Raw genomic sequence first — 15254 nt, forward strand, 5'->3', positions numbered from 1 at the left:
CTCTATGGATTAACTCTTCTCTATGGAGTAACCCTTCTTTATGGAGTAACCCTTCTCTATGGAGTAACCCTTCTCTATGGAGTAACCCTTCTTTATGGAGTAACTCTTCTCTATGGAGTAACTCTTCTTTATGGATTAACCCTTCTTTATGGAGTAACCCTTCTCTATGGAGTAACCCTTCTTTATGGAGTAACCCTTCTTTATGGAGTAACCCTTCTTTATGGAGTAACCCTTCTCTATGGATTAACTCTTCTTTATGGAGTAACCCTTCTCTATGGATTAACTCTTCTTTATGGAGTAACCCTTCTTTATGGAGTAACCCTTCTCTATGGAGTAACCCTTCTCTATGGAGTAACCCTTCTCTATGGAGTAACCCTTCTCTATGGAGTAACTCTTCTCTATGGATTAACTCTTCTTTATGGAGTAACCCTTCTTTATGGAGTAACCCTTCTCTATGGAGTAACCCTTCTCTATGGAGTAACCCTTCTTTATGGAGTAACCCTTCTTTATGGAGTAACCCTTCTTTATGGAGTAACTCTTCTCTATGGAGTAACCCTTCTTTATGGAGTAACCCTTATTTATGGAGTAACCCTTCTCTATGGAGTAACTCTTCTCTATGGAGTAACCCTTCTTTATGGAGTAACCCTTCTTTATGGAGTAACTCTTCTCTATGGAGTAACCCTTCTCTATGGAGTAACCCTTCTCTATGGAGTAACCCTTCTTTATGGAGTAACCCTTCTCTATGGATTAACCCTTCTTTATGGAGTAACCCTTCTTTATGGAGTAACCCTTCTTTATGGAGTAACCCTTATTTATGGAGTAACCCTTATTTATGGAGTAACCCTTCTTTATGGAGTAACCCTTCTTTATGGAGTAACTCTTCTTTGTGGAGTAATCCTTCTTTATGGAGTAACCCTTCTTTATGGAGTAACTCTTCTTTATGGAGTAACTCTTCTTTATGGAGTAACCCTTCTTTATGGAGTAACCCTTCTTTATGGAGTAACTCTTCTTTATGGAGTAACCCTTCTTTATGGAGTAACCCTTCTTTAAAATTAAAAAAGTTTGTTATTAAAGAGATACAAATGTACGCATAAGAAGTTTGATATAGCCACATTTGCATATTGAATCAAACAAAGTTTAATGATGATATCTATAAGTTAAAGGTGTTACCCCGGGGGCGCTCGTGTTGTAGTGGTTAGAAACCCCCCTCCCCCCCTTGTTATCTGCACGTCTTCCCCTCTCTGCCCCATTTCATCTCTGTTCCTCCAAAGTGTAATTGCATCTGAATGATTTTGGTAATAATTATAAATGAAAGGGCTTGAGTTCAATCATATGGGAAGTCAGAAACATCCACTTCTGTAAACATTGAGACAATCCGACTTGTATTCAAGGGTTGAAGGATTTTTGGTTTATTCATAATGACATTGCAATGGTAAAGCTATAATACATAGAATGCATTTACAGTATCAAACATACCAAATGAGTTGTGTAGCTGTAAACTCAATGTTGCTTCATAGAGTAGGTCAGGCTTCAATCCATTCATCACAACTCTTCTATTTCTTTACATTCAGGAAGAAAAGAAGAAAAGTAATAGAATAAATCTAACTTGCATAATTCTGGTCTATGTTTTAGGTGTACACCACTGTTTATAATACATAACCATCTCCAGGCATTCACTCAAGATTAAATGCAGTTTTTCATGATCCAGCAGTTTGCATAGTCTGATAACATCCATGTGAAGAATCACTGTGCAATGTCGTAATAATACTCTCTCAGTCTTGGTTCAACCACTTTGAATCCAGGTCTGTCATTCACCCTGTAAGAGATGGAAACACAAAACAATGAACAAAGCTCAGGTCTCCTTATAACACACACATCCTCTATTATTCTTTCTTTCTCCCATTCCGCTCTCCTCTTCCCCTCATCCTCCTGCCCAGCCCTGCGCGTGACCCTTCCTCACCATCAGCATCACAAAGCTTTTATCAGCAGACAGGATCAGCATGCTAGTGCTACGTGGTAGTTTGTACCAGTTTTACAACATTCTATTTGATAAATTCAGGCTTTAGCTTTGAGTATGTTTTTTTTTTTTTTTTTTATTCTGATACATAATATATTTATAATATAACAATATGTAAAGAGGGTAGGCATAATAAGCCTTGGCTTCTTCTTACACCCTTTTAGGCTATTGTTACTTTCAAACGAACCTTGGCTGCACTATGTCCTTGAGGTCATGGACCGAAAATAAATGATAGCCTACTACTTCTACATGAGAATAGTTATCATGAATATGATCACTCTTAGGCTATTATCTAACAAATGAATATAGGATGCAGAAATACAGCTTCTCCAATTGAACTAGCAGCTTGTGAAAAAAGTTCTATCAGAAATTGTTATGTAAGACTTAATATGTGCATGGATGGAAAGGACAATGGACTGAATGTTTAGAATACTTAGGGAAAGGGGGAGGTGGACTGGATTCAGTGTCTCCTGTAGTTGGTTATTCTTTTTCCTGTAAGGCGATAGGGTTGTGTGGCAACCATTGGTGCTGTACCGCCATCTTGTGGAAGGACTGTAAATCAGATACTGTGCTACATATACTGTATGTGTAGGTTAGAAAATAATTAGTTTTTTCGCCTCAACAAAGGTATTATTATTTTGCCACGCCTAAAACCTGTCCAATCCCCTGGACAGTGTGTTGGCAATATTTGGAGGAGTGTAGTGTTGTGTTTAGCAGCAACAGGCAGCCACACACACACACACACACACACACACACACACACACACACACACACACACACACACACACTGGGGTAAGACAGTCTGTTGTTGATGTAACCATTGCCTTAGGATCACATACTTGTATGTCCAGCAGGTCCTCATGAGGTCATACATCTCTGGTGGACAGTTGACTGGGGCGTCCATACGTTGTCCACCTTCAATCATCTGCATGACATCATTCCCTTTCATTCCCTGTGAACAGTGATACAATCAGATTAAAGGTGTCACCATCATTAGACTCTACTCAGAACCTATGAAAAGAATGTGAAATGCAAAATGGCTGATTTGAAGTCAATAAAATGTTTAGACCACATTACAAACAGGAGTTGTGTGGACGAGCGGAACAACATCAGTATGTCATAGTTAACAACACATTTAAAATTGATTGTCCTCAAGTGCTTTTTTTCTTTGCAGCTGTTTTATTGCAGTTATAAAAACAAACAAAAAACACTTTAGTAAACAGATGTCTATTTTCAATGAAAAAAGTCATCGCAATAATGAGAGTGTTGGTAAATGGACTTGACTTACACAGCTCTTTTTAGCTCATTTTCTCAGCCCCAAAGCGCTTTACATTTCTTACTACATTCACCCATTCATACACCGATGGCAGTAGCTGCCATGCAAGGCACTCTCTGAACCATCGGGAGCAATGTGGGGTTCCACTGTGTGAAATAAGTGTTATTTTAACTTTTATAACTGCTTTTTCCTACCTTGTATGGTTTCTGACCCAGGGAGTAGGCCTCCCACATTAACACCCCAAAGCTCCACACATCACTTTTGGAGGAGAACTTGTAGTAGTTAATACACTCCGGGGCGTACCATTTGACTGGCCACTTCCCATGACCCTTGGCCTGGAGGAGAAACACACAAAACATTAGTGGGTGTAATTCAAAATAAAATATTATATTTATCCATACACTCTTTGTCAACAGTTGTAGATTTCAGGCCATGGATATGTCAGGGTGTTTTGGGAATGAGAGGACACACTGGAAAACACCAGCTTCATGTTCTGATCATTGTCAACTTGTTTGGATGACTTCACTTTTGAAACAATACGGTACGGTACGGTACGGTTCTACACAGAGATTCAGACAGGACCTGGTTAGTCTAATAACAAATGTTTGTTTAAAAAAAAAATTCTGGAACATTAACACAACAAGACCATCTAAAATAAATACTGTAAAACCATTTCATCAAAGCTTATATTGATATATTCTTCTCAGAATAGATTGCTCAACTCTAGTTGAAAATAAGCCTTGGAAAATATGGAACAGCTCCTAATGCCAACCTGCTGTAGCGTGTGTGTGTGTGTGTGTGTGTGTGTGTGTGTGTGTGTGTGTGTGTGTGTGTGTGTGTGTGTGTGTGTTACCTTGTAGTAGTTTTGCTCCTCTGCCACGGCTTTGGACAGACCAAAGTCACTGATCTTGGCGTAGTGCTGTGTGACCAGCAGCACGTTCCTAGCAGCCAGGTCTCTGTGCACAAAGTTATGCTCCTCCAGGTATTTCATCCCACAGCACACCTGGTGCACCAGCTCTGTGATGTTCTTGATGCTGGTTTGCCTGGAGATAATAACCAACTGTTAACATTGTTTGTGACTAAACACACCCCCTGGCATCCCATTTTAAACTACTGCTATCTGGTCGTCGTTTCTGCCGACCCCTTATGACCAAGAACAGATCCAAATTATCTTTTGTACCACAAGCCATAAAAGCCTTAAATCAGTCAGAATAAGCTAGATGTCCAGCTGGCCTGGTCATGTCCAAAGGTGTATAGTGCATTGTAGTGTGTGATGTATGTTCTTCATGTTGTGTCTGTCAGTGTCTGATGTGTGGACTATCTGTTTGTGTCATTACGTCTGATGTCATGTCATGAAGTGCGACTGTGCCGCAAACCCAACTGCCCCACGGGCAATAAAGTTTTCTACTATTTGAACTGAGAAAGTTAATGTCATTCTAAATATTGAACTCTGAATCTCAATATACAATCATATGAAAAAGTTTGGGAACCCCTCTCAGCCGGCATTATAATTGACTCTGCTTTCACAAAAAATATATAAAAGTGGTATGTCTTTAATTTACCAGGAACAGCTAAGTACTGGGATGTTTTCCAAACAAAGATTTTTTGAAAAGCAGTATTTGGTTGTATGAAATAAAATAGAATGTGAAAAACTGGCTGTGCAAAAATATGAGTACCCTTGTGGTTTTGTTGATTTTAATGCCTGTAACAGCATGTAAAACTGATGAATTTAAACACAAAGTTGGTTGGATTATGTTGTTAAGCCTTGAACCTCATATAAATGTCTGTTTAATCATGAGAAAATGTATTTTAGGTGCCTAAATGCAAGTTCCACTTCTCTTTGACTCTCTGCTGAAGTGAGACAGAATGGAATCATCACAACTGCTCCCAAAAGATCTTAAAAACAAAGATTATTCATTGTCATGGTTTAGGGGAAGGCTGCAAGAAGCTTTCCCAAAGGTTTCAATTGTCAATTTCTACTGTAAGGAATGTTGTCAGGGAATGGAAGGACACAGGCACAGTTGCAGTTAAACCCAGGTCTAGCAGACCAAGAAAAGTACAAGAGCGGCATATGCGGCGGATTGTGAGAATGGTTGCACACAACCCAAAGATCACCTCCAAAGACCTGCAAGAACATCTGGCTGCAGATTGTGTATCTGTACATGGTTCAACAATTCAGTGCAATTTGCACCAAAATATCTGTATGGCCGGGTGATGAGAAGGAAGCCCTTTCTGCGCCCACGCCACATATACAGTTGCATGGAGTATGCAAAAGCTCATTTAGACAAGCCAGATTCATATTGGAAGAAAATGCTTTGGACTGATGAGACAAAAATTAAGTTATTTGGTCTTTATAAAAAGCAGATGTTTTGGTGCAAATTGCGCTGAATTGTTGAACGATGTACAGATGCACAATTTGCAGCCAGATGTTCTTGCAGGTCTTTGGAGGTGATCTGTGGGTTGTGTGCAACCATTCTCACAATCCTCCACCTATACCGCTCCTGTTTTTTTCTTGGTCTGCCATGCCTGGGTTTAACTGCCACTATCTATGCCTGTGTCCTTCCATTTCCTGACAACGTTCTCTACAGTCGAAATTGACAATTGAAACCTTTGGGAAAGCTTCTTGTAGCCTTCCCCTAAACCATGACGATAAACAATCTTTGTTTTTCAGATCTTTTGGGAGCTGGTTTGATGATCCCATTCTGTCTCACTTCAGCAGAGAGTCAAAGAGAAGTGCAACTTGCATTTAGGCACCTAAAATAAATTTTCTCATGATTAAACAGACATTTCTATGAGGTTCAAGGCTTAACAACATAATCCAACCAACTTTGCGTTTAAAGTCATCAGTTTTACATGCTGTTACAGGCATTAAAATCAACAAAACCACAAGGGTACCCACATTTTTGCACAGCCAGTTTTTCACATTTTATTTTATTTCATACAACCAAATACTGCTTTTCAAAAAATCTTTGTTTGGAAAACATCCCAGTACTTAGCTGTTCCTGGTAAATTAAAGACATACCACTTTTATATTTTTTTTGTGAAAGCAGAGTCAATTATAATGCCCGCTGAGAGGGGTTCCCAAACTTTTTCATATGAATGTAGATATAAATGACTGGGCTGCTGATCTTAAACAATCTGTTGAGAGGCAACTGAAACCACTTTGAGCAGCATCGCTACATCAGAAGCAATACATGCTGAACCATGTTCCAATCTGGGCTCAGGCATAGTACAGAAAGAAAAATGGATTGAAAAAATCATATCGATCGAAGAACTCATGGCAATTTTTTAAATGTGAGACCAGCATAGCTATGCTTACAAACCGACAGATATCCCTGTTGAGTTTCACATTCAGGAGGAACACACAGTCTATATGGATTAGGCCCGAGATTCAGCATGAGCATATATCTATAAGCAGGACAGTTCTTAAGGACACAATGAAGTGAACAAATGATGTTAAAATTGTAGTTAAGTCGTTGCATTAACTCACCCACCATTTCTAAATACAATCTGGTTTCCTTGATAGATACTGAGTACTTTTCTGTAGATTGAATTTGAGAAGAGCACTGTCTTATCTGCCTTAGCTAATGGTCAATTAAGTGATCACTTTTTTTGAATGAACATTGAAGATTTCCTTGTCCTGCCCATCTGCAGTAGTGATCATTCCCTTTGCTTGAGGCCAGTATCTTAAATCTTATCACATTTCAAAACAAACAGATGTGTATAATTGTTCCCCATATACAGTATTTGTGTTATTTAAAGTAGCTACGAGGAACTTTAAAATATTTCTGAACCAGTCAAATTTGACCTCTGATGATCATTGTAATAGCAAGACCATCCGAGCAAAGAATACTATTTATATATAGTTTTTCGGTAACACTTTACAATAAGGTACACAAAAAAGAGTAGTTACTGTTCAGAGTAGGGTAACTAGTCTTTACTGTTCAGAGTAGGGTAACTAGTCTTTACTGTTCAGAGTAGGGTAACTAGTTACTGTTCAGAGTAGGGTAACTAGTTACTGTTCAGAGTAGGGTAACTAGTTACTGTTCAGAGTAGGGTAACAAGTTACTGTTCAGAGTAGGGTAACTAGTCTTTACTGTTCAGAGTAGGGTAACTAGTTACTGTTCAGAGTAGGGTAACTAGTCTTTACTGTTCAGAGTAGGGTAACTAGTCTTTACTGTTCAGAATAGGGTAACTAGTCTTTACTGTTCAGAGTAGGGTAACTAGTCTTTACTGTTCAGAGTAGGGTAACTAGTTACTGTTCAGAGTAGGGTAACTAGTTACTGTTCAGAGTAGGGTAATAGTCTTTTTTGAACAGTAACTACTCTTTTTTATGGACCTTATTGTAAAGTGTTACCAGTTTTTCTTAATGCCTTGGTCTGGGTACGCTCACCCAGGCCAGGAACAACAGTTGGCATGGTGAAACCAATACCGCTTTTGTCCAAAGGGAGCCTCTAGAAATAAGTCAAACTGAAAGTTCCTCCTTGCCACATGAAGCAAAGTGTGTAGAAAGCAAAGCACTGTTGAAGGACTGATCAGGACACTGACTTGTTTTTCTGCAGGAACTTGTTGAGTGGGCCTAGCTCGGCCAGCTCCATGACCAGCATGAGGTTCTCGGCCTCACAGATCCCAATCATACGCACTATGTACGGGTTGTCCAGCTGCTGCATCACGTTGGCTTCACGCAGCATCTCCTCACGCACTGACGGGTTGTTGTCATCATTCTTCAGGATTTTGACTGCGACCGGTTTCTCTGTCCTAATAGAAAGGCACAAAGGCACAAAGGCAGGAGTTTTAGTGATATCGCCAACTACTTTGCATTGACACACAAGCACCACAAATGCACTTTCCACACATTTGGTCTGAAGCACAAACAAGGATCAACATCATATAATCTGTAACACAGATTATATGATGTTACAGAGTTTACATAGAAAGTCAATGTATTTTGCGCGCCGCTGTGCGAACGGGCGGCCGGCGGCAAGCGGTTCACGCGGTGCGGCTAGGGCGGCGCGGCCGCCGCAGGAGTTGCAAATATTGAACTTTTTGCCGCCGGCCGCGCCGCGATAGCCAATCAGCGTTGAGCTCCTCCCGACGTCACTCGCTTCGGGACGACTGAAAGAGGAAATTAAGATGGATGAAAACACAATAGTCACAGTTTGCTCCCATAAGTTCTGTGAATAGCCTCTGTGTCTGTTGCTTGCTGTGTACAGCTATCAGTTTTGCTTTATGAACCAAGTTAGCACCGGATAGCTTGGGTAGAGCACCACCAGCACCAGCATATCCCCAGAGTAGGAGAAGGCTACTCTGGTCGGGCGGCGGACACAATATGACCCAATATGATCACGCGGCGCGGAAGCTGCGATTCGCGCGGCCAACCGCCGCGCCGCGGAGTGCAGTGTGTTCGTACCTTTAGAGTAGTGCTATCTGAAAGGGCCAATACATTCTAATCATTCAAATCTCTGCAGACGTGTATTTCTTTCATGGGGAAAAAAACAAGAAGTTATAAAGGTTTAATATACATAACGGACAGTGGGTGCGTCTTTTTCTCCTCCACCACTTATATTATGCCCGCACCTCCAGTTGGTGTTGCATTTCAGAGCAGCAACACGCTTTTTTTAGTGGCGATTTTTAAGTCAGACCACTTTTTCTTCACTTAGGATATGTAAAAAAAATTGCGAAACCTAAAATTCACAATCCTCAGCTGGAGATCGTTTGTTATCAACACCAACGCTGTTGACCGCAGCAGTTATTTCCTTCCTAACTGCTGCCTTCTGTCGTTCTTTGATGCCGCTTGTAATGCTCCGAAATGAAACTTTATTTTATTTTTTCTACTTTCGCTGTTATGCTGTCAATTTCTACTTCAGAGAAGTTCCTCTTCTTTGCCGTAATGCGCGTATCCATGTCGTAAAACCTCTGGACGAGGCATCTAAACTGAGAAAATATAGGGGCGTGATATTCTAATTACGATTGTTTTCAGCCGCTGTATTTATCAACAATGGCCTGGCGTACACTGAGATTGGCGAGATACGACTGTTTGATAAATCCCACGCGATACCTGGCGTAGGGTGATATTTGCGCCAGGATCTGCACCATTTTCCACGCAAGTTTGATAAATGAGGCCCACTGAGTGTATTTCAGCATTGTGGAGTATGAAGTGAGAGGTACAATAGATATAACAGCTCTCAAGAGAAAGACAGAAGACTCTAGGTGCAATAAACATACAGAAACAATGCTGGCTTGAGTTGTCTAGGAACGTATAGGCTGGATAGCTCTTTTACATTTTAGCCAGCTAAGGAGATAAGATTATTTTATATATGTATGTCAGCCTGTCTGTCACATGTGGTTAAGTTGGTGAATTTTGTGATTGAGATTGGCTAAAATATGGATTTATAGGGCACTTAAAGATCATGTCCCAATTCTTGTGGTCAGATTTAATATGCTTGAAAACCCGGATGCCTTACTTCTACATCTGACAGAGATTTTTAGTGTTGAAATCAGCATCTTATTTGGCCGATTCTGACCCACAATCCAGTGAGCACCAGAAGTGACGTCACATCGACGGTGCCTCTGTATTATCTATCTATCTCTTTATGGTCAGCTGTGGAATGCAGGGATTGAATTGAATTGAATTGAAACATTTTTTATTTCGAACAAGTAAATAATAAAAAATAAAAAAGCAATAATAAACAATAAAATAAATTAAACAAGTGGTGAAACAGTTACAATAAAGTAATATTTACACACAATGAAAACCACAAATGAAAATAAACTGTCTTACACTTGCTTTACCTGTTCGAAAAGGGGTGAGAAGAAGAAAATGTATTTAATCTCACCCCTTCTCCCTGATTTATATATCTATAATGACTATTGGCTTCCTTATTAGTGATATAATAATAATTGAAAAATAATAATACATATTAATATATATTAGTTTTCAATATGATACAATTTGTTACCAATTGCATATTTATCTAATAATATCGTCGTATTTATCTAATAATATTGTCAAGTAATCTTATAATAATAATAATATCTAATTAAATATTCAATATTATATAAATACCGTCAAATATATACAAATATACATACATGTAAACATATACACTATGTTAAACTTCATCCCTGTACCTTGTGAAAATCAATTATTTGTATTTTATTTTAAACTGGTAAATGTTTGGACATTCCTTGATCTCCCCACTCAAACTGTTCCATAGTCTTACATCACATATTGAAATGCAAAACATTTTCCTGGTCGTGCGGACGCTGTTCACTTTGAAATTTATTATAACCCCCCTCACGATCACTGAATAATTTTTGTATGTTTAAGGGTAATATGTTGATTTTAGCCTTAAACATTATCTGTGCAGTTTTAAATTCCACCAGATCTGTGAATTTTAATAATTTTGACCGTATGAATAATGGGTTAGTGTGATCCAGATATCTCACATTGTGAATAATGCGGATTGCTTTTTTTTGGAGAATAGTAAGTGAATGTAATGACGTTTTGTACGTGTTGCCCCAGACTTCTGTACAGTAACTGAGGTATGGTAAGACTAGTGAACAGTAGAGAATACGGAGTGATGTTTGATCTAGAACCTGTTTTACTTTGTTTAATACATAAATGCTTCTTGATAGTTTTGATTGTACGTGTGTAATGTGTGATTTCCAACTGAATCTATCATCTATTATAACCCCAAGAAATGTATTTTCGTAAACTCTTTCAATTTCAACTCCATTTATATTGATATTTATTTGCGTGTTCATTCTATAGTTACCAAATAACATTATTTTTGTTTTGCTTAAGTTTAATGATAGTTTGTTTTTATCAATGGTGTTGCTTGCAGGTGTATTGTTATGTGAAGTCATTGAACATACTTTCTCATCTTGTATGTGCCCTTTATGACTGTTCCAAAGTTCCCAGAGCCCAGTTCTCCATCCTCCAAGAAGAGCTGGCTCCGATTCACTGTGGAGCTCCTCAGTTCATCAGGGTCTGCGTATGGACTCTCATACACCCCTGTGTCCATGGGCATGGCTTCTGATAGGAGGAGATAGGACCATGTTACATTGGAGGAATAGCCATGGAATGATTGACACTTGAACTTGAATATGAAGTTGATATACAGATACAGTCAACCTTTTCATTTGCAACCCTCCATCCTAAATGATAAAACAAGTCATTTTTCATTGTCTTTCACAACGACCTACATGTCAAATTAAAAACATGGATTCACTGAGTTTCTCTGATGTGCCCATGCTCAGTAGTAAGGCAAGGCAAGTTTATTTATATAGCACAATTCAGACACAAGGCCACTCAAAGTGCTTTACAGGGGCAAGATTAGAATACATAGTAGTACAGGATAGGTTCAGTCACTTACCTTTAAGGCCAGCCACTTGATTATTGGGCACACTGGTTTCATAAGGATTGAGATTATCTGTGGTGTTGTTTCGAGATCCGTGGCTCTGTTATCATCAGTGATCAGAAATACATGTTTAAGAGAACATACAGCATCAAAACACATACAGCATGTTTTACCTGCACTATGAGTGGATATGTGAAAATGAGATATGGCATGTTGTATAGATTACACAGGAGATACACATGTATTTAGACACTTTGAACCCACAGACCCAAGTGTAAGTTGACTACCTAGCATTTCAGACTTGGACCCTTCCTGATTCACTGCCTTCATTGACAGAGCCCAAACAAGGCATCTTATACTGTTTGCTATGGTCATGAGTGAGACAATGGGCTCCAACCTCATTTTGACTGAAAGCAGACGTCCTCTAAGCTCCACTAATAACATTGCTCTAGGTGCAGCGGGCTGTGAGAGGAGAGCACAGGGACCGTCTACAAAGAGAAACACCCAAGAGAAAAAATATTTAATACCTTCACTCTGATACAGTGCAGTGCAGTTTTTAGTGGAGCTTAGAGGATGTTTGCTTTCAGTCAAAATGAGGCTGGAGCCCATTGTCTGCCTTATAACCAAGGCAAAGATGCATTGATTGGGCTCTGAAAGTGAATGCATTGAATGAGGAAGGATCCAAGTCTGAAATGACATAGTCAGCTACACTTGTCCGATCACATAAGACTGCTGGCTGTGGGTCACAATGGCCCTCATTTATCAACTGTGCGTAGACCAGAAAAGTGGGTGTACGCACATGTCCACGCAAACCTCTGACGGCCGGGCTGACCACTCGTGCCAAGCGCATGCTGTCCTACAGTAAAACGCAAAATGTGTTATTTTTAGTTTTTAAACCCCTTTTGAGTAGTGCTATCTAAAAGGGCCAATACATTCTAATCATTCAAATCTCTGCAGACGTGTATTTATTTCATGGGCACCATTATCGGGTCCCCATGGTGCGTCTTTTTCTCCTCCACCACTTAGCCTATATTATGCCCGCACCTCCAGTTGGTGTTGCATTTCAGAGCAGCAACACGCTTTTTTAGTGGCGATTTTTGAGTCAGACCACTTTTTCTTCATCTATGTAAAGAAATGGTGACATATAATTGTACATGCTGTTTTATAGCATTTGAGCGATAGTACTGATGTAAACCTAAAATGCAAAATCCTCTAAACCAAGCCCCAACCTCAGCGATTTTTACCAGCATCCAATAAGGAAGTGACCACAACTGTATTAACCCGGAAGTGCCACTGGGGGCTGGATGCAGATGACAGCCATTTCTCATTGACTCCAATGTTAAACATGCCGTTTTCACAGCATTATTAAACCTATTTCAGGCCTGGATTAAAAAAACATTCTAGTCTGTATGTTTAGGTCATATCTCCATGACAACACTGAGGGGGGTGAATTTTTTTGGACCACGCAAGTTTTTATTCTTTTGGAAATTAAAATGTATTTGCGTGATCTCTTGAGTGACAGCTCTCCGCACGTTGTCCCTCACTTTGCCTCGGAAGGAATACGTCAGCTATCTCCCTCCCCCCGACGCGAGGCGGAGTAAAAATCTCACAAAATGGCGATAATCCAAGGATTATTGGATGCCGTGTGAATAACTGAGGTCAGCCCGGATGCTACATCCATATTATTTACTATCTATGCTCTAAACTGAGAAAATATAGGGGTGTGATATTCAAATAACGATTGTTTTCAGCCACCGCATTTATCAATAATGGCCTGGCGTACGCCGAGATTGGCGAGATACGACTGTTTGATAAATCCCACGCGATACCTGGCGTAGGGAGGTATTTGCGCCAGAATCTGCACCAGTTTCCACGCAAGTTTGATAAATGAGGGCCAATGTGATTGCAGTGTTAAAGCTCTGGATGATGTCAGAAGGTAATGACTAATAGAGCTACTGTTACCATGTCACTTAAACTGTAAATTCAAACTCAAAGTGTGTTAATAAGTAGCAATCCACAACAACGCAAAATCACACAAAGGGATGAGTAAAGGAGACATGGCTGTGAGCAATAGGAGGCAGGAGGAGTATAACAGCACCTTCTTTCTGCCAGGTATGGGAACAGTTTTCAGTTTGGACAGGATTCCACCAGCTGCATTTTGCTAGAAAAGCAAAATGTCAGAGAGCTTATCAGAAGGTGAACATGTAATAATATGGCCATGCATCATGTGATCATTACAGTAGAAACATTAGGAATTTAGCTTCAAACAAGGGTGTGTCATGTACTGTAGGGGAGAGTGGGTTGAGATGTGACACTTTTTACTCAAAGTGACTTTAAAGTGAGGCCTTGAAAGTAAAGTCTCCAACTCAAATATGTACATATATTTCAGGGTGTTGTGCATCCCTGGCAATAAAAACTTTGGATCTGGAATAAACTGTTGAAGAAATATAGCTTTCGGAAAAAAAGTTGTCTTGTGGCACAACTTGCCCCCGGTGTGGTGTAAGTTGTGCCGTTGGAGAGAATACCATGGGGTAAATTGTGCCATTGATACATATCTCATAAACTGTAATGCAAGACAAATCCATAAGACAATTACTTATTTAAGGTTTATTTAAAGTAAATATTTTACGAAGATTGAAGGACAATTTTCTTAAACAAGGCCTAGCAGATCTAATGGTTTTACCTGCAAAGCTCACAATGACAAAGTCACCATCATCATCTTTCTGGCCATCTGAACTCTCATCAGTGGTGTCGTTAAGTGGAATGGAGATGTCACTCTCTTCTGAGCTACTGTAGACAATCACTTTCTTTTGGTGACCAGCGTATACAGCCATGCCAATGGCACAACTCTCAGAAATGTACTTTGCACTAGCTGCTTCGCCCTTGTAGAACCAACTGCCACCTGGCATATGTGATTCCCCCTCCATTTCTGCCTTTAAATCAAAGCTCAAAACCCATCTGTACACCCTGGTTTTTCCTCTCCATTAACTATCTTACCTCTGCACCACTATCTTTGTTTATATGTGGATGTCTGGGCTTTATGTCATTTATTTTGGTTATTGTTATTTTACTTTCATGTTTTACCTACTGAATGCACTATGTTCAGCACTTTGGACAGTGCAAACAAATAAATGTGCTTTTATAAATAAATTTTACTTACTTACTTACTTACTTACTTACTTACTTACTTACTTACTTACTTACTTACTTACTTACTTACTTACTTACTTATAACTCACCCCAGGCCCTCTGGCACAAATCACCCCAACCCCATAATTTTCGATAATAAGCATGATGCAGCAGTTTAGGGCTGACATTGTGCTAACTATATAGAGACAAAGTGTAGCATACTAAAACACTGAAACATGTGTCAAATGTTTTCAAACGTGTCTATAATTGTTCAGACACAATAATCAAAAAACCTTGATCAAGGAAATGTTACTTTGAAAAGCATAAAACTGTTTCTTGAGCTTAAATGTGCTTATATCTTATTCCATGTTTCTCCCTTCTTTACAGGATGAGTCAAATGGATGGCTCTTCTTAAATATATGGTCACATTTCCAATTTCTTCCACGGTTTTCTAGAAACAAGGGGTGG

The 15254-nt window shown here is 39.5% G+C and overlaps 1 protein-coding gene across 2 annotated transcripts in view; it reads right to left on the reverse strand.

Annotated features, from left to right (window-relative positions):
* Positions 1 to 1405: 1405 nt before the first annotated feature.
* Positions 1406 to 15254, reverse strand: part of syk (spleen tyrosine kinase) — a 45944-nt gene continuing 32095 nt past the window's right edge. For both annotated transcript variants that reach the window (XM_080047096.1, XM_080047095.1), the window contains 8 exons: positions 13756 to 13818; positions 11673 to 11757; positions 11173 to 11332; positions 7843 to 8052; positions 4148 to 4337; positions 3489 to 3629; positions 2858 to 2970; positions 1406 to 1816 (listed from right to left, as the gene is read on the reverse strand). In XM_080047096.1, coding sequence (XP_079903222.1) covers positions 1744 to 1816; positions 2858 to 2970; positions 3489 to 3629; positions 4148 to 4337; positions 7843 to 8052; positions 11173 to 11332; positions 11673 to 11757; positions 13756 to 13818 — 1035 coding nt within the window. In that variant the 3' untranslated portion in view covers positions 1406 to 1743. The remainder of the gene's footprint in view (positions 1817 to 2857; positions 2971 to 3488; positions 3630 to 4147; positions 4338 to 7842; positions 8053 to 11172; positions 11333 to 11672; positions 11758 to 13755; positions 13819 to 15254) is intronic.

Source organism: Ammodytes marinus, assembly GCF_949987685.1.
Source record: "Ammodytes marinus genome assembly, chromosome: 18".
NCBI classification, from domain to species: domain Eukaryota; kingdom Metazoa; phylum Chordata; class Actinopteri; order Uranoscopiformes; family Ammodytidae; genus Ammodytes; species Ammodytes marinus.